The sequence below is a fragment of the Dendrobates tinctorius genome, unplaced genomic scaffold (assembly GCF_039654945.1).
Source record: "Dendrobates tinctorius isolate UK_male_01 unplaced genomic scaffold, ASM3965494v1 ptg000039l, whole genome shotgun sequence".
NCBI classification, from domain to species: Eukaryota; Metazoa; Chordata; class Amphibia; order Anura; family Dendrobatidae; genus Dendrobates; species Dendrobates tinctorius.
The window spans coordinates 26,757,509-26,777,427 of NW_027361707.1; the positions used below are offsets into that span (position 1 = coordinate 26,757,509).

At 44.2% G+C, this 19,919-nt stretch overlaps 1 protein-coding gene across 2 annotated transcripts in view; it reads left to right on the plus strand.

Annotated features, from left to right (window-relative positions):
• The window catches only part of LRPAP1 (LDL receptor related protein associated protein 1), a 70,262-nt gene that overhangs the window by 10,713 nt on the left and 39,630 nt on the right, over window positions 1-19,919 (plus strand). Inside the window, exon 1 of one of the 2 annotated variants that reach the window (XM_073574562.1) lies at window positions 14,252-14,482. The exons of the other annotated variant lie outside the window; for it this stretch is intronic. Within the exon in view, the coding sequence (XP_073430663.1) occupies window positions 14,312-14,482 (171 nt within the window). The 5' untranslated portion in view covers window positions 14,252-14,311. Of the gene's footprint in view, window positions 1-14,251; window positions 14,483-19,919 lie in introns of those variants that run through there. 2 annotated transcript variants of the gene reach the window in all.

Consider the following 19,919-nt stretch of genomic DNA (forward strand, 5'->3'; position numbering starts at 1 on the left):
GGTTGCCGCAAAACCGGAGCAGAAGTGAACCTTCGCTTCAGCTCCTGAAAGGAAGAAACAGCCTCCTAAGACCAATTCAGCACATCAGCACCCTTCTTAGTCAAATCAGTCAATGGTTTGGCAATACCAGAAACATTAACTATAAATTTACAATAAAAATTAGCAAAACCCAAAAACTTCTGGAGGGCCTTCAAAGAAGTGGGCTGAACCCAATCATAAATGGCCTGTACCTTGGCCGTGTCCATTTCAATAGTCGACGGAGACAAAATAAATCCCAAAAATGAAATCCTCTGTACACCAAAAAGGCATTTCGATCCCTTGACATACAGGGAATTCTCCCTCAAAATCCGGAACACAGTCCGAACATGTTCCACATGAGAGTCCCAATCCTTGGAAAAGATCAAAATATCATCCAGATAGATGATCAAAAATTTATCTACCAAGTCCGGAAAATATCATTCATGAAGCACTGGAAGACAGAAGGGGCATTAGTGAGCCCAAAAGGCATCACCAGGTACTCAAAATGTCCCTCCGGAGTATTAAATGCCGTCTTCCATTCATCCCCATGCTTAATGCGAATAAGACTGTACGCCCCCTGAGGTCAAGCTTAGTAAACCAGCAGGCACTCTTAACTCTGGAGAATAAATCAGACATCAGAGGTAACGGATACTGATATTTAACAGTAATTTTGTTGAGGGAACAATAGTCAATACAAGGCCTTAATGACCCATCTTTCTTAGCCACGAAAAAAAACCCAGCACCTAAGGGTGAAGAGGATGGTCTAATATGACCCTTCTCCAACGACTCCTTAATATAGGATCGCATAGCCTCGTGCTCGGGTACAAATAAATTGAAAAGTCGACCCTTGGGAAATTTACACCCAGGGCTCAGCTCAATTGCACAGTCATAACTCCTATGAGGAGGCAAAGACGCAGACTCATTCTCACTAAATACATCATAAAAATCAGCCAAATAGTCAGGAACATCATGCGACTGGGGAGAGGTGGAGAAATAGGAACATCACTAAGGGCACACCGACAACTCCAACTCACCACAGACACAGATTTCCAATCCAAAACTGGATTATGGATTTGCAACCAGGGAAACCCCAGAACAATGGTAATGCAAATTATGCAACACCAAAAATCTGCAATTCTCTTGATGGTCTGGGGAGACCCGCATTACCACCTGGGTCCAAAACTGAGGTTTATTCTTCGCCAAAGGAGTAGCATCAATACCCCTCAAAGGGATAGGCGTCCGCAGAGGTGTCATAGGAAATCCACAACGTTTAGCAAAATCCAAGTCCATCAGGTTCAGAGCTGCTCCCGAATCCACAAAAGCCTTAGCGGAAAATGTGGACAGGGAGCAGATCAGAGTAATTGCCAGAAGAAACTTAGGTTGAACACCACCCACAGCAAATGTGTGTGCAAAACGCTTCTCTCGTTTAGGGCAGACAGAAATAATATGCGAGGCATCACCACAGAAGAAACACAGCTTATTACGCCTTCTGAACTCCTGACGTTGCACCCTAGACAAAACTCTATCACATTGCATAGGTTCAGACATTTGTTCATCAGGTGGCAACACCTCCCGTGTGGTTTTGCGTTCACGCAAACACCGATAAACCTGAATGGCTAATGACATAGAATCGTCAAGACCAGAGGGAAGAGGAAATCCCACCATAGTATCTTTTACGGTTTCTGACAAACCCTTCCGAAAGAGAGCAGCCAAGGCCCCATCATTCCAGGTAGTAAGGACCGCCCACTTTTGGAATTTTTGATAGTACAACTCTGCAGAATCCCGACCCTGGCTCAATGCCAACAGGGCCTTTTCAGCCTGATCAATAGCATTAGGTTCATCATACAACAACCCCAAGGCTTGAAAAAATGCATTCACATTAGTAAGAATAGGATCATCAGGTTTCAAAGAAAACGCCCAATCCTGGGGATCGCCACGCAGCAAAGAGATGACAATTTCAACCTGCTGCACGGAGCTCCCTGACGAGTTAGGCTTCAAGGCAAAAAATAATTTACAATTATTCTTAAAATTCAAAAATTTAGACCGATCCCCAAAAAACACATCAGGAGTAGGGATCTTTGGTTCAGCAGCATGTGAATGAGCAAGATAGGCGGAAATTCCCTGCACTTCAGCAGTGAGCTGCTCCACACGATCAGACAATTGCTTCATCTCCATTGAGAAAGAAAAAAAAATTCCCCCTACGGCCTCAGAGACATAGAGGAAAAAATATACACAAAAAAATATAAAAATATTCTGACAAACTTTTTTTTTTTTTACAATTCCTCCCTACTTTTGAGTACCCTAGGATCTGCGGTATGGCTGGTGATTCTGTTATGAATGAGTCACCGAAGGAGGAAAAAACAAAAATACAAGCTAAGTCCAGAAAACCGGAGAGGTTGGTAGCTATCGGATTGCAGACCCCTGATCCTATCCACAACAACTAACAGTAGCCGTGGGGGGGTTCCTACGATGCCCTAGACCCCTCGATCACAGCCGGAGAACTAAATAGGCCTAAAGAAAGAAAGGGGAAATCTAAACTGCCCCAGAGCAGACCCCAAAGCAATAGGCAGCCCCCAATATATAATGACAGTGAAGCAAGATGAAAACACTAACACAGATAGAAAGATAGGTTGAGCAAATGATGGGGCCCAAGCTAACTAAAAAGGACAGGATAGAAAAGCTGCTATCTGCAATCCGTAAAAAACCCTACCAAAAAATGTCCCAACTGTCTGATAGGAAAAACAGGCCCTGAAGTCGCTAGGACTTCAAAATGACTATATCAGCACTCAGGTAAATTCTGAAGACAGAGCAAAGAGACAAACTGATCAGAGACAAAAATGGAACTCAGCACACTCCCGACCGGGGATGGCTGAACTCCAAAAAACAAGGTAAACAAAACAAAACTAATAAGTTCAATAGCAGAGCAAAAACTTATCTTTGGGAAGCAGGAATCAGACTGGTCTCCAAGAATCCAGCAGAGAATCACCAGCGACTCAGAAGGGCGTTGGCTGCCTTATATCCAGTCAAAAGTTCCTGTTACCCAGTCATCATCTACCAGATCAGGTGTTTGGTAATCAGCCTCACTACCTTCCTTCACCAGAAGAGGGAGTTCATCAGACATCGACGGTGAAGGGGAAAATGAACTCACAACACCCGGGCAGCTCAATGAGAGTCCTGGCGTGGCAGCTATTGTGTCTGCAAGGAGGGCTGGCATGGCTTGGTGGAGTTGCAGCTATGGAGTCAGCAAGGAGTTCTTGCATGGCTTGGTGGAGTGGCAGCTATGGTGTAGAGCTGCACTCATGATGCTAGATTCGGTTGCTGGAAAGCTGGACTCAACATGCTGGACTCTTTTGCGGAAAGCTGGACTCTTATTCTGGACTCTGTTTTCTGGACAGCTGCACATAGGTGGTGGACTCTGTTTGCTCCAAGGCTGCACTATGGTGTTGGACCCGGTCGGAGGAAAAGAAAATATGCACGCAGGTGGTGGGCTCTATTGCTGGGAGCGTATGCAACAGAGCAAAGCTAAGTGGTGTTCCCCTGTTTTGTCTCTTTTCCTTATGTGTGTTTAGTGCAGTGGTGGGTTTAGTTTTCGCACCGTCCACTTCACTAGTGAGGTTTTAGGTGGAGGGCGAGCTAGGGTTTAAAGGTATCCTGAGCGGCGCCCGGTGCGGAACCGGCCTAGGGAACGCAAGGAGTGTAAAGACACTGACTCAGGGGAGTGCAGGAGGTCTCCACTTCCCCGTTTCCCTATCGCAGGGCCTCCATTGCTATTGTTACCCAGGTTTTCCCTTATTGTTTAAATTCGCGTTACTGGAGGCGGGGTTTCCAGATTTACGTGTTACGTGTATTACCTACATTCTCCTGTTGGAGGCGGCGTATCCAGCTGCACGTGTTATTATTTAAATTCACCCAGCTGGAGGCAGTGTATCCAGGGTCACGCGTGTCATCTAAATCCGCCCTGCTGGGGGTGCTGTGTCCAGCCGCGCGTGACCATGACACCAATCAAACTAAGTGGATGTATATTGAGCAGCATCAGGGTGGAAGGAAACTGAAGAGGTGTTAATTAGACTTGGTGGACAGCGATTCAATAAAAGCAGGGTGGAGGTACACTGAAGAACTGTCAATCAGGCTAGGTGGGTGGGGTTTCGGCAGCAGAAAGGAGGGACACTAACAAGATGTCAATCAGGCTGGTGGGTAGGGTTTCAGTAACAGAGAGGAGGGACACTGACAAGCTGTCTATCAGGCTAGTGAGTGGGGTTTCAGTAACAGGGAGGAGGGACACTGACAAGGTGTTAATCAGGCTGGTGGGTGAGGTTTCAGCAACAGGGAGGAGGGACACTGACAAGCTGTCAATCAGGCTAGGTAAGTTAAAACTTTCAAAAATGATTACACATCCATTCTGATATGGATCTACAAAATAAGCATACATGACTCATCAGGTTCAAGAGATCAGCTTTAACCCCTTCATGATCGGAGGTATTTTCGTTTTTGCATTTTGTTTTTTGCTCCCCTTCTTTCCAGAGCCATAACTTTTTTATTTTTCCGTCAATATGGCCATGTGAGGGCTTGTTTTTGAGGGACAAGTTGTACTTTTGAACGACACCATTAGTTTTAACATATTGTATACTGCGAAATGGGGAAAAAATCCAAGTGCGGTGAAATTGCAAAAAAAAGTGCAATCCCACAGTTGTTTTTTGTTTTGATCTTTTACTATGCTCACTAAAAGCTAAAAAAGCTGCCATTATGATTCTCCGGGTCATTACGAGTTCACAGACACCAAACATGTCTAGGTTGATTTTTATGTAAGTTGTGAAAAAAAATCCAAACTTTGTTAAAAAAAAAAAATTGTGCCATTTTCCGAAACCAGTAGTGTCTCCATTTTTCATGATCTCGATTGGGTGAGGGCTTATTTTTTGCGCATTGAGCTGACGTTTTTAATGATACTATAATGGTGCAGATGCGATCTTTTGATCACCCGTTATTGCATTTTAATGCAATATTGCGGCAACCAAAAAAAAGTAATTTTGGCGTTTTTACTTTTTTTCTTGCTACTCTGTTTAGCGATCAGGTTTATTTTGAATGGGGCAAAAGGGGGAATTTGAACTTTTATATTTTTAAAAACATTTTTTTTTACTTTTGGCATGCTACAATAGTCTCCATGGAAGACTAGAAGCTGCCACACAGTATGAGGCCCCCACAGCACTCTATACAGTATGAATGCGCTCCATATAGTATAATGGGCCCAACCTCCCTACCCACAGTATGATGACCCCCCCACACACACAATCCTCCACAAATTATTTTTTTTTCCTATTATTAGCATATTATATGGTAAATAAAATCATGGCATTCATCCTATAAAGAACAAGCCCTGATACAAATGTGACAATGGAAAAAAAATATATAAAAAAGAAAGGAAATAAATGTCTTCAGCTGGAAGGGGCTAACTGTTTGAAATAGAAAAATAATGGAGAATTTCTTATAAAAGTGTGTGTATTTCGTTGGCAGCATTATCTTCCCTGACTTCGTCTAAAGAGAGAAAAAAAAATATCTATATTTTTTTTTTCCGTATCTAGAATAATATCTCAGCGTTCAATTGATTTTGTGTGGAAAACATCTTCAAGCTTTCAAAGTGTAATAATGAAGATAAAGACAGAAAGTTATTGCTTTTGTGGGAAAAAATGAGATAAATGTGCAACACTTTGCCAATAATGCTGAAATCTACTATTTGTCTGAATAACTGTGTATCAAAATCTTTTTTTTGCACGGGTTGGAAAGGTCAGGCAGACTGGTAGGCTGTTCATGGCAATGATAAAAAAAAGAAAAATTCATAATTCCAAAACCTTGGCCACCTTTTATAGTGAAAAGGTTGAAAATGATTAAAACGGATCATACGTCAGCCTCTCCAATACAAGCTGCATATGTTATAACATAGGTATGTTAGATCTGATGGGACTGGTGTACTTGCTTTGAAAATACATATCAGAGTTTTATGAGTAGAGCTTCACTTATAAAGTTCTCATTTTAAATTTTAATACTAAGTAGGGAAACTACTGGCGTCCTGCAGCCAGTCTTGGGTCCTTTTAGCTCCCCTCCTGGCTTGACTTTGACACACTTGTGTTGTCAACTGATTAGTGCTGTGCATGAAAAGGGCTGGCACAGTTTAAAGGGGGCCGTTCACCAAATTTTTCATGTTGAACTGGACCCAGGATGTAATAGTGCCTGCAGAGCGGAACAAAACATTTTTGTTTGTTTTAAATTTCGCCTCTTCATTGTGGAGATATTAGTGATCAAAGTATTTGACACCTAATGAGTTAACTTTTGCTAAGTCCACTGGGGGGCGAGTCACTATCTGACCACGCCCACTTGGGCAAAAGGTAACTCTTTAGGTGCCAAGACTTTGATTGCTAATATCTCCGCAAGCGTGAGGCGAAATTAAAAACAAGAAAAAAAAAGTTTTATTCCGCTCTGCAACCACTGTCACATCGTGTGTCCAGTGTAACGTGAAAATGCAATGAAAGGTCCCCTTTAAACTGAGCTTGCCCCCTTCACCTGCAGGGCTAGTCAGGTCAAGAGGCGAAGTTGAAAAAAATAGCAAAAAAGTTTTAGTCCACTCTGCAGTTGTGTGATCAGCTCTACATGAAAAATTTGGTGAAAGGTGCTCTTTAATACCCAAGCCAACCTTCTTTTGGAATTAAATTTGGAATGCAGCAGATAGAACAGGAGCCTAGATATCACCAGTCACCTGAAAACCCCCATCACCCAGAACCGGGCTTATGGATCAGGACCGTAAAAACACAACAGTATGGCATTCACATTGGCAGCTTTTACTGTCGGCTCTTCTGTGCAATGTTAGTGAACATGGGTTTTACAAAATTAAATTTAACAATTTAAAAAAAAAAAAAAGCACTGTGTAAACGAAATTTTAGAAATCTAATTCACATTGGTGTTACTGTGAAATTCTGTGTTTCTTCCACCAGTAATACAGAATGAATAACTGTTTAAAAAAAACATGTGAAAAATGCCTAATGTTGCACTCTCCAGTAGTGGGAGCAGGCAGTCCTTTGACTGCAAGTATACGATTTGCATACTTCCAGCCACATTCCAACTAGACGTGTTTGGCCTCGCTCAATTCATTTGACCTGAGCGAGACCACGCACGTCTAGTTGGCATGTGACTGCATGTATGCAAATCACATACGGTATTTGCGGTCACACGCCTGCTTCTGGTGCTGGCATCAGAAAAACATAACAGAGCGCACATTGCATGCTGTGAGGATTTACAAGTCTGCAGTCACATCGAGTGATTGCAGACTTGAGCCTCAAGTTTGAAGAACCCCTTTAGTGTCTGGAAGAGTTTTTACTGGTAATATGTGCTGCACTTTGGATACACAGAGAGTGATGGCAAATGACTTGCCATAAAAGTCTACGAGGAGACAAACCCTTTAAGAGACAGACTGCAGATGAGCGGATCGTTATCACTGAAGTTGTGATTCAGGTTTTGCTCTTTAAAGTTGCTAAATCGATTCCCCTAAGTCCAGTAATGCCTAAAGATCTGCAATTGATTCTCAGTGTTGGTTCTCAAAATGAAGTTACTGACTTTTCCAGAAATCCTGCACTTCTATAATGTGCACACGTGTCAATATCATCTCTCTCTCAAATAGAGTGGTAAACTGAGCACAAAAGTGTCCGACAAAGTGCACTGTGCGGTGTATCGGTTAGTTCTCTTATCTGTGTGCCTATAAGCAAAATACACCAGGGATGCCCATACAAATCATGGGGTACAGTGAGCAAAAGTCCAATTTGGGATTTTCACTCCCTCCCGATACCCCCCCCCCTTGAAAAAGCATCATCGAAAGCAGAGGAATCACGGTGAGTATGTTAGGAAGTGGGATGTGACTACATCTACATGTACCAACCCTGCCAATGGTCCACTACTCTCGCTGCTTTTTGAGAGGGGTCCAAGTGCCATGGGACCCAATGATTACTAAGCATACTGTATATATTTACTCCAATGGCCTTCGTTAGACTGCTGTATACTAAGGCCTCTTTCACACTTCAGTTATTTGCATCAGTCAAAATCCGCCAAAAAGGCGGAAAAGCGGATCCGTCTGTAATTTTATGACGGATCCGCAGAATGAAGAATTTTAAAGGAGCCACTGGCCGGGAAGGAGAAAGAGAGAGAGAGAGAATTTTTTTTTGTCCAGCACCCAGACAGAATTTCGGGTTAAATCAGTGTGTGGAGTATCCGCTGGCCAAAAAAATGTTGCAAGCTTCGTTTGGAAGTCTTTGAGCATGTTGACGGACAGCAAAATTTTGGCGGATCCGCACAAAAACGGATGCAACGGACGGCAATCCGTCAAGATCCGCCAATAATGAAAGTCAATGGGTAAAAAAACGGATCCGCAAAGAAAAATGGCAGATCCATTTTTTTTACAAATCGGCGGATCTTGACTGATAGTCAAAAACGGAAGTGTGAAAGAGGCCTAAGGTAACCAAAGTCTCACTTCACAGGATGTTTCCAAGGCTACGTGAGGGCCATTGTACTGTTTGTTGAGTTATGTGGGGGCCATTGTACTGTTTGGAGGACTATATTATTATTTATTATTATAGCGCCATTTATTCCATGGCGCTTTACATGTGAGGAGGGTTATACATAATAAAAAACAAGTACAGTAATCTTAAATAATACAAGTCATGACTGATACAGAAGGAGAGAGGACCCTGCTGTGAGGGCTCACAATCTACAAGATGGGACCATTTTACCATTTGGGGGGTCATGTGTGAGCCATTATACAGTTTGGAGGGGTATATGGGGATCATTATACTGTTTGGAGGACTATATGGGGGCCATTATACTGTTTGGAGGGCTATATGGGGCCATTATAGTTTGGAGGGCTATGTGGGAGCCATTATACAGTTTGGAGGGCTATGTGGGAGCCATTATACTGTTTGGAGGACTATATGGGGACCATTATACTGTTTGGAGGGCTATGTGTGAGCCATTATACAGTTTGGAGGGCTATGTGGGAGCCATTATACTGTTTGGAGGGCTATGTGGGGGCCATTATACAGTTTGGAGGGCTATATGTGAGCCATTATACAGTTTGGAGGGCTATGTGGGGGCCATTATACTGTTTGGAGGGCTATGTGGGGGCCATTATACTGTTTGGAGCACTATATGGGGACCAATATACTGTTTGGATGGCTATATGTGAGCCATTATACAGTTTGGAGGGCTATGTGGGGGCCATTATACAGTTTGGAGGGCTATGTGGGAGCCATTATACAGTTTGGAGGGCTATGTGGGAGCCATTATACTGTTTGGAGGACTATATGGGGACCATTATACTGTTTGGAGGGCTATGTGTGAGCCATTATACAGTTTGGAGGGCTATGTGGGGGCCATTATACTGTTTGGAGGGCTATGTGTGAGCCATTATACAGTTTGGAGGGCTATGTGGGAGCCATTATACTGTTTGGAGGGCTATGTGGGGGCCATTATACAGTTTGGAGGGCTATATGTGAGCCATTATACAGTTTGGAGGGCTATGTGGGGGCCATTATACTGTTTGGAGGGCTATGTGGGGGCCATTATACTGTTTGGAGCACTATATGGGGACCAATATACTGTTTGGATGGCTATATGTGAGCCATTATACAGTTTGGAGGGCTATGTGGGGGCCATTATACAGTTTGGAGGGCTATGTGGGAGCCATTATACAGTTTGGAGGGCTATGTGGGAGCCATTATACTGTTTGGAGGACTATATGGGGACCATTATACTGTTTGGAGGGCTATGTGTGAGCCATTATACTGTTTGGAGGGCTATGTGGGGGCCATTATACTGTTTGGAGGGCTATGTGGGAGCCATTATACTGTTTGGAGGGCTATATGTGAGCCATTATACAGTTTGGAGGGCTATGTGGGGGCCATTATACTGTTTGGAGGACTATATGGGGACCAATATACTGTTTGGAGGGCTATATGTGAGCCATTATACAGTTTGGAGGGCTATGTGGGGGGCATTATACTGTTTGGAGGGCTATGTGGGGGCCATTATACTGTTTGGAGGACTATATGGGGACCAATATACTGTTTGGATGGCTATATGTGAGCCATTATACAGTTTGGAGGGCTATGTGGGGGCCATTATACTGACTGGAGGACTATATGGGGACCAGTATACTGTTGGAGGGCTATGTGTGAGCCATTATACAGTTTGGAGGGGTATATGGGGATCATTATACAGTTTGGAGGGTTATATGGGGCCATTATAGCTTGGAGGACTATATTGGGACCATTATACTGTTTGTAGGGCTATGTGTAAGCCATTATACAGTTTGGAGGGCTATGTGGGGGCCATTATGCTGTTTGGTGGACTATATGGGGACCATTATACTGTTTGGAGGGCTATATGTGAGCCATTATACAGTTTGGAGGGCTATGTGTGAGCCACTATACAGTTTGGGGGGCTATGTGGGGGTCATTATACTGTTTGGAGGACTACATGAGGACCATTATACTGTTTGTAGGGCTATGTGTGAACCATTGTACAGTTTGGAGGGTTATATGGAGACCATTATACTGTTTGGGGGGCTATGTAGGGGGTCATTATACTCTTTGGAGAGCTATGTGGGGGTAATTATATTGTTTGGAAGGCTATGTGGGGGCTAGTACACTGTTTGTAGGGCTATGTGGGGGCCGTTATACTGTTTGGAGGTCTACTGGGGGACATTCTACTGTGCATGGGCTATTATACAATGTGGAGGGTTGTGTTGGGGTCATCATACTGAGTGGAAGACTGTGTTGGTGTCACTGTGGAGGTATCATAGTTGGTATCATACTTTGTTGGGTGGGGGGTAACCTAGGGCTATCAAACTGTGCATGTGGTGGGTATTGTGTAGGAAATCACCATGGGTGAATTGGGGGAGGGCACTTTTGTTGGCATCATAATTTAAGGAGGCCATAAAAAAGGTGAGATTACTGAGAGGCTTCAATACCTGCAAAGGCTACAAAGTTATGAGATAGGCTTTTCGGCGACCTCGCCGAATGTTTTTGTTTTTTTATTTTTGTGGGGGTCACAATTAGGACTTCTGCTATGGATTTCTTTGTAGGTCTACAGGACTGATAGACCAAGCTGAGTATAGGGTTCAGAGTCATCCCCAGTGCTGACAGCTCAGTGATCAGTGTGCATATATCTTCCGATTTGCTGCACCGATTATTGTCAGCAAAGCATTTACCCTTCACTTGTTGTTAAGGAAGAGTCTTTGATTCATCTTAATGGGGTTTTTAATACGCAGTGATATTCATGGCCAATCCTTAGACCAATCACTGATAGTTGGGGATCACAGACTTACTCTGCAGTGCCTGGGACAGCGACATCCATAGGAGTGTGGCCATGGCTAGTACTGCTACTCAACCACACAGAGCCCCGTTCACTTGAATGGGCTGAGCTGCAGAACCAAGGACAATCACACTGGGTATTACAATGAGGGTCGGACTGGCCCACCGGGAACCGAAGGATTCTCCAGTGGTCCCAGGCACTGACATCTGCTGACATACAGGGCCGGCAGCTGCCTATGGCCCCCTCTGCCCCAGGGTCCCCCAGCCAGTGGTGTGTCACTAATAGCGGCACACTATGCAGCTGCTATGGGTTCCGTGAGTCAGGGGGGCCCGCCCAGTGGAGGAGCAGCGGGTGACCGGAGACCGGAGCCGACTGCTGCGGCTAAAGCCTGTGCCCGCTGCTAAAGAGAAATGAATATTCATTGCTCCCCATGCCACAGGAGGGCTGCATTATACTATATTAGGGGGGCTGCATTATATTCTATGAGGGGGCTACCCCAACCCCTGCTATGTCATTAAGACGTGTACTACCTTAGGTTATGCCCTGATATTAGCGTGTTTTACCACACAATTGGCGGTCTTGTATTTATTTCTATGTAGTTACATAGTGGGCCCCAAGAATGATTTTCTTTGGTGGACCCAAGGTGCTCCAGTCCGACGCTGATTACAATGTGGGGTTCATAGGTCACCGGCTGGAGCTTTTCTGCCTTTTCCTTCTCTTGTGTGGTGGTGGGGGCAGCCGATAAGTCATTAACCTTTTCCCGACGAACATCTTACATCAGGTGCAGGTGTATGGTGGGGACTCCGGAAATGTGTTATACAGCTGGCATGTGTCTGAGACAGCAGCAACCAGAGCTACCTCCGATTGCTGCTGTCCAACACTATACATGCCACTGTCAATCACTGACATATAAATGGACTCGTTGCCAGTATGTGCAGCACCCATTGCCTCCTCTATCCTCCCAAAGAAATCCCAGTGTACTGATGGGTTGGCATGCTAGCTGGAGCCATACTGAAAAGGCCCCGTAAATGCCATCCTGTGTGCTACAGCGCTCCTGTGAAACTCAAACTGACGCTGCTCTTTAAGAGGACGTCAAGTTCACTAAAAAGGGCAAAACAGAAGTATATAGTGTATAGGACAAGCAATTCAATGAGCACAGTTTACATTTCCCCAGGGAGACTAAAAAACAAAGCAAAAAATAATCAAAATGTACAGAAAAAGTAACATTTTTAATACAACCCTATGCAAAAATAAAGAAATAATAAAAAAAACCCTACCTTTTGCAGTCATAGCCATATACGTCCGATCTATTAAAATATAAATGTATTTAAAATGAGCATTAAAGGCCTAAAATGCCACTAACATGTAAGAAAAAAGTACAAGTTTGGTATCGCCGTAATTGGGCTGACCTGGAGAATCAGATTGTTCCATCATCATGAGGCCCGTCAGCACAAAACCCCAAAAAGCAACAGCGGAATTACAGCTTTACCCCGCTTTGAATTGGTTTCCTTTTTTTCTTAGTACATGATATGGTAAAATGAATGTGTCATTTAAGGCCATGCTCACACGGTTAGTATTCGGTCAGTATTTTTTTTTTTTACCTCAGTATTTGGTCAGTATTTTACCTCAGTATTTGGTCAGTATTTTACCTCAGTATTTGGTCAGTATTTTACCTCAGTATTTGGTCGGTATTTTACCTCAGTATTTGATCGGTATTTTACCTCAGTATTTGGTCAGTATTTTACCTCAGTATTTGGTCGGTATTTTACCTCAGTATTTGGTCGGTATTTTACCTCAGTATTTGGTCGGTATTTTACCACAGTATTTGGTCAGTATTTTACCTCAGTATTTGGTCGGTATTTTACCTCAGTATTTGGTCGGTATTTTACCACAGTATTTGGTCGGTATTTTACCTCAGTATTTGGTCGGTATTTTACCTCAGTATTTGGTCGGTATTTTACCTCAGTATTTGGTCAGTATTTTACCTCAGTATTTGGTCGGTATTTTACCTCAGTATTTGGTCGGTACTTTACCTCAGTATTTGGTCGGTATTTTACCTCAGTATTTGGTCGGTATTTTACCTCAGTATTTGGTCGGTATTTTACCTCAGTATTTGGTGGATATTTTACCTCAGTATTTGGTCGGTATTTTACCTCAGTATTTGGTCGGTATTTTACCTCAGTATTTGGTCAGTATTTTACCTCAGTATTTGGTGGATATTTTACCTCAGTATTTGGTCGGTATTTTACCTCAGTATTTGGTCGGTATTTTACCTCAGTACTTGGTCAGTATTTTACCTCAGTATTTGTAAGCCAAAACCAGGAGTGGGTGATAAATACAGAAGTGGTGACGTGTTTCTATTATACTTTTCCTCTGATTGTTCCTCTACTGGTTTTGGCTACAAATACTGATGTCAAATACTGACCAAATACTGAACGTGGTCGGAAAGTGTAAAAAAAAAAAATCCCGAAAAAAAACCAGCCCTGATAACTGGTATGTAGATGGAAAAAAATGTTCTGGCTCTTGGAGGAAGGGGGAGGAAAAAAACAAACCAAAGCTAAAAAATAAAAAAAAGGTTAGTCAAGAAGGGGTTAATTTATAATTAACCCCGTTGTGAACATTTTATTTTTTGCACTTTTATGGCTGCTTTGGGGTCTGCAGTCTTGTTGCCTGCACCCTCGTCCCTCTATCCCCCCATAATCTCAGGTGTTTGCCCCCTTTCTCTTGCTGCAGCTCGGTCTGCGGCAGGTAATGATGCTGAGGAATGCAGCCCAGCACTGCAGCAGTGATCGAGTTAACGTTCTACAATGGGCGGTCCACGTGCTTGCGGGCAACCAATGAACTGCCACTATGGCTTCAGTGTCAGGAGTTGACCAATCAGCAGCTAGATCCTGCGGCCTAACCCTGAGCGGCGGTGGCTGCGGTGTCCTTGTGCTCTCCTGTAAACATGTCCGCACCGCTGCGCTACTTGCTGCTGTTGCTTTGCTCCCTGCAGCTGCTCGGTGTCCGGGCCGGGGGTGGAAAATACTCCCGGGACGTGAATGAGAACCGGGCGGACGAGGAGGCGGCTGAGTTCCGGATACAGAGGCTGAATCAAGTGTGGGAGAAGGCGCAGAGGGTGAGTAATGTGAATGAGGTCATGTGCTCTCCATAGACCGTGCATTGGTCAGTGATGGCTGCAGGTCTGTTTCCCGGTGCGCACTGATCCACTGACTGCTGCTCCCAGGTACAGGCTGGATGCACGGCTCAGCTGTGAAGCACTAGGCCTCCTGCCACACAGTGATCACTGAAGCCAGAAGAACCCCTGCTTAAAGGGACCTGGCAGGATAATTTTTCATTCGGACTCCTGTTGTGGCTCGATAATTCCTAACACAGCAATCAAGATGATCCTGGCAGTCTTGTAGTGATCTGATCTGCCAGCGCTGAAAAATCAGGCTCTAAAGCCACATGCAGATTAGCCTGGGAGTGCATTGGGGGGGCGGTGTCAGAGTGCATTGCCCCGCCCCCGAGGTTCTCCCAGCCTGATTACAGCACAGGTGAGGGGGATTCTCGTGCAGTTTCCCCTGAATGTAAACAAGTATCGTTCTTTACGGTAACAGCAAGAAGAGATGGTATAAGGAAGAAAGAAACCCCGCACACCTGGCGTGGTATTATGCAAGCTGTTTGGCGCAGCACGTTAGCACTGTGCTATGTATAGTGCAGCACTGTGGCTCAGTGGATAGCACTGCTATATATGGTAACAAGATGGCTGGGTGGTTAGCACTGCTTTATATCGGACAGCATGGTGATTCAGTTGTTAGGACTGCTATTTATATGGCAACTCTGCTTAGCACTGTTTTATATAGGACAGCATGATGGCTCGGTGGCTAGCACTATACTATATATAGAGCAGCATGATAGCTCAGTGGCTAGCACTATACTATATACAGTGCCTACAAGTAGTATTCAACCCCCTGCAGATTTAGCAGGTTTGATAAGATGCAAATAAGTTAGAGCCTTCAAACTTCACACAAGAGCAGGATTTATTAACAGATGCATAAATCTTACAAACCAAAAAGTTATGTTGCTCAGTTAAATTTTAATAAATTTTAAACATAAAAGTGTGGGTCAATTATTATTCAACCCCTAGGTTTAATATTTTGTGGAATAACCCTTGTTTGCAATTACAGCTAATAATCGTCTTTTATAAGACCTGATCAGGCCGGCACAGGTCTCTGGAGTTATCTTGGCCCACTCCTCCATGCAGATCTTCTCCAAGTTATCTAGGTTCTTTGGGTGTCTCATGTGGACTTTAATCTTGAGCTCCTTCCACAAGTTTTCAATTGGGTTAAGGTCAGGAGACTGACTAGGCCACTCCAACACCTTGATTTTTTTCCCTCTTGAACCAGGCCTTGGTTTTCTTGGCTGTGTGCTTTGGGTCGTTGTCTTGTTGGAAGATGAAATGACGACCCATCTTAAGATCCTTGATGGAGGAGCGGAGATTCTTGGCCAAAATCTCCAGGTAGGCCATGCTATCCATCTTCCCATGGATGCGGACCAGATGGCCAGGCCCCTTGGCTGAGAAACAGCCCCACAGCATGATGCTGCCACCACCATGCTTGACTGTAGGGATGGTATTCTTGGGGTCGTATGCAGTGCCATCCAGTCTCCAAACGTCACGTGTGTGGTTGGCACCAAAGATCTCGATCTTGGTCTCATCAGACCAGAGAACCTTGAACCAGTCTGTCTCAGAGTCCTCCAAGTGATCATGAGCAAACTGTAGACGAGCCTTGACATGACGCTTTGAAAGTAAAGGTACCTTACGGGCTCGTCTGGAACGGAGACCATTGCGGTGGAGTACGTTACTTATGGTATTGACTGAAACCAATGTCCCCACTGCCATGAGATCTTCCCGGAGCTCCTTCCTTGTTGTCCTTGGGTTAGCCTTGACTCTTCGGACAAGCCTGGCCTCGGCACGGGAGGAAACTTTCAAAGGCTGTCCAGGCCATGGAAGGCTAACAGTAGTTCCATAAGCCTTCCAGGAGACAGGTAGGCCCAACTCCTTGGAAAGGGTTTTGTACCCCTTGCCAGCCTTGTGACCCTCCACGATCTTGTCTCTGATGGCCTTGGAATGCTCCTTTGTCTTTCCCATGTTAACCATGTATGAGTGCTGTTCACAAGTTTGGGGAGGGTCTTAAATAGTCAGAAAAGGCTGGAAAAAGAGATAATTAATCCAAACATGTGAAGCTCATTGTTCTTTGTGCCTGAAATACTTCTTAATACTTTAGGGGAACCAAACAGAATTCTGGTGGTTTGAGGGGTTGAATAATAAATGACCCTCTGAATAAACTTTTCACAATTTAAAAAAAAAAATTAAACAAAGAAATAACATTCTTTTTTGCTGCAGTGCATTTCACACTTCCAGGCTGATCTACAGTCCAAATGTCACAATGCCAAGTTAATTCCGAATGTGTAAACCTGCTAAATCTGCAGGGGGTTGAATACTACTTGTAGGCACTGTATAGAGCAGCATGATGGCTCGGTGGCTAGCACTATACTATATATAGGGCAGCATGATGGCTCGGTGGCTAGCACTATACTATATATATGGCAGCATGATGGCTCAGTGGTTAGCACTATACTATATATAGAGCATCATGATGGCTCGGTGGTTAGCACTATTCTATATATAGGACAGCATGATGGCTCGGTGGCTAGCACTATACTATATATAGGGCAGCATGATGGCTCGGTGGTTAGCACTATACTATATATAGAGCAGCATGATGGCTCGGTGGTTAGCACTATTCTATATATAGGACAGCATGATGGCTCGGTGGCTAGCACTATACTATATATAGGGCAGCATGATGGCTCTGTGGTTAGCACTGTCTTATATGGGATAGCATGATGGCTCGGTGGTTAGCACTATGCTATATATAGAGCAGCATGATGGCTCGGTGGTTAGCACTATACTATATATAGAGCAGCATGATGGCTCGGTGGTTAGCACTATACTATATATAGAGCAGCGTGATGGCTCGGTGGTTAGCACTATTCTATATATAGGACAGCATGATGGCTCGGTGGCTAGCACTATACTATATATAGGGCAGCTTGATGGCTCGGTGGTTAGCACTATACTATATATAGAGCAGCATGATGGCTCGGTGGCTAGCACTATACTATATATAGAGCAGCATGATGGCTCTGTGGTTAGCACTATACTATATATAGAGCAGCATGATGGCTCGGTGGTTAGCACTGTGCTATATACAGGGCTACTTGGTGGATAGCACTGCTTTGTATAGGACAGCACGGTGGCTCAGTGGTTAACACTGCAGCACTTGGGGACCTGGCTTCAGATCCCACAACGACAACATCTGCAAGGAGTTTTTTTATGTTCTCCCTGTGTTCGTGTGGGTTTTCTAATTTGGATTGTGAGCCCCATCGGGGACAGTGCCGATAATGTCTGTAAAGCGCTGAGGAACTAATGGCTCTATGTAAGTGAGTAAAATAAATGTTATTGGCGCAGATCACCCTCAGCGCAGCAGTGAGCGGGGCAGGAAAACCCCTTTAAAACACACAAATGTGAGATATTGCACCACAAATGGCCTCATCATTGTTGCTTGTGTGCTGCTGATCTTTATCATGGAGAAACTTTAGTGCAAATTCAATTTGAGAAATATGAAATCTGTGAAATAGTTTTGTGCCGCGCTAGACACTGCCATAGACCCCGCATAAAGCCGAGATGGAGCGTGCGCTGCCTCTTATCACCCTGCGTCATCCAGCCATTGTGCGGCCCCTGCTGGGCATGTGCACACTTACTGGAGCCACAGATTCAGTGCTCACCGAGCCTTATTTGCCTAAAATCAGAAAAGTTGGGCTGCGTTTACATCACTCAATTAGCGGCATTTAGCCCTTAGTATGACTTAAAACTGACCTGAGATTTAAGGGAACAGCGCCCCCCGATGGGTGAAAATCACGCAGCTATCAGTGTCTGCACCAACCATGGCTGCTTAACCCCTTAAATTGTTGTGCAATTTCTCCTGAGTACGCCGATACCCCATAGCTGGGGGAAAGCCACTGTTTGGGTGCATGGAAGGGCTCAGAAGAGAGGGAGCACCGTTTGACTTTTTGAATGCAACACTGGCTGGAATTGACGGCGGGCGCCATGTCGCGTTTGGAGACCCCTTGATGTACCTAAAGAGTGGGACCCCCCCCCCAATTCTAACTCCAACTCTAACTGCAAGGAATGGAAAAAATTACAATGTTATTATTTTTACCAAAGTGGGGGTTGATTTACTATTTTTTTTTTTTTTTTTTTTTTTTTTTTTTTTCTTCCCACTGTGATAGGGTCTATCACAGTGATCAACATGAACCAATAGGAAAAATCTCTTGTTTCCGGGTGCCAGCCGGCAGATTTCGGCAGGCGCACTGCGCATGTGCCCGCTGTTTTCTTCCAGGAAGATCACGCGGAGGGCCGGAGCGGAAGAGTCCGGGAATGGCGGAGGTATTGGGGGGCACTCGGGACGGGAGGAGACACCATGTCTTTCTCGTCTGGTATGCTAGATCATATCAGGGAAGAGAGAAATGAATTGTACATAGTTTTTTTTGTTTTTTTTTTGTGATTGTTGTTGTTTGGTGAATAACAGCGATCACGTGACAGGAGATGGTAAAAAACTGACTCAAATCATGTTCTCTGGGGTCTCAGCAAAACACCCTTCCGGTAGCCGTGACCCCAGAGATTTTCTGGCGCTGGGGAGCGCTATACGCTTATTTCTCAGCCCGGTAAAAAGCGTTGCTGAGGAATAAGTACTCTTAACTGCCACCGTTAAAAGGTGTATCGGCGGGAGTTGATGGGTTATTCGCCAGTTTACTCTTCAGAGCCTCATTGAATAGACTGCGGATAGGCTGGAATTAATTTCGGCAGCGCTCTATTTTCACAGTATAATGTGCTGTCGAGAACGATTATCTTTTGTGCGGCCCCAAAAAAAGATAATTTCGCCATATGAACATTTTGAACAGATTGGCGCCTCCCTCTCTCCTTTAAATTTGCACCACTAGCTGATAATGCGGATCCGTCAAAAAAAAACTGGTCCGGTGGCCTCCATTTGTGCCACAACGGAAACGGATCCGTTTTTTCACATTCTGGCGGATTTACACTGACGTCAATAAATGGAAATGTGAAAAAGGCCTAATCCGCAGGTAAACCGCAGGTCTTTTGACCTGAGAATTTACCTGCAGATTTTTAGAAATCCGTGCAGAAAAACCCGCAGGAAAAAAATCTACATGTGCAAATAGCCTAATAGATTTCCTGTGTAGTAATGAAAAAAACAAAAAATCCATTTTAATTCTTTGCCACATTTTCCAAGCCTAAATTGCTGACGAAAATGTATGTTTTTAAGCTTGCATTTGCAGCGTTTGGCTTTTCCCCTTTTTTTTTTTTTTTTTTTTTTTTTGTAATATTTAGAAACCTAAACAAATGAACTATAAGTTCTGCATGCGGTGTGTAAGTGCGTGTTCACACTGGCCACTAAACAAGACAGAACCTGAGATAAAAACAAGGTAATACC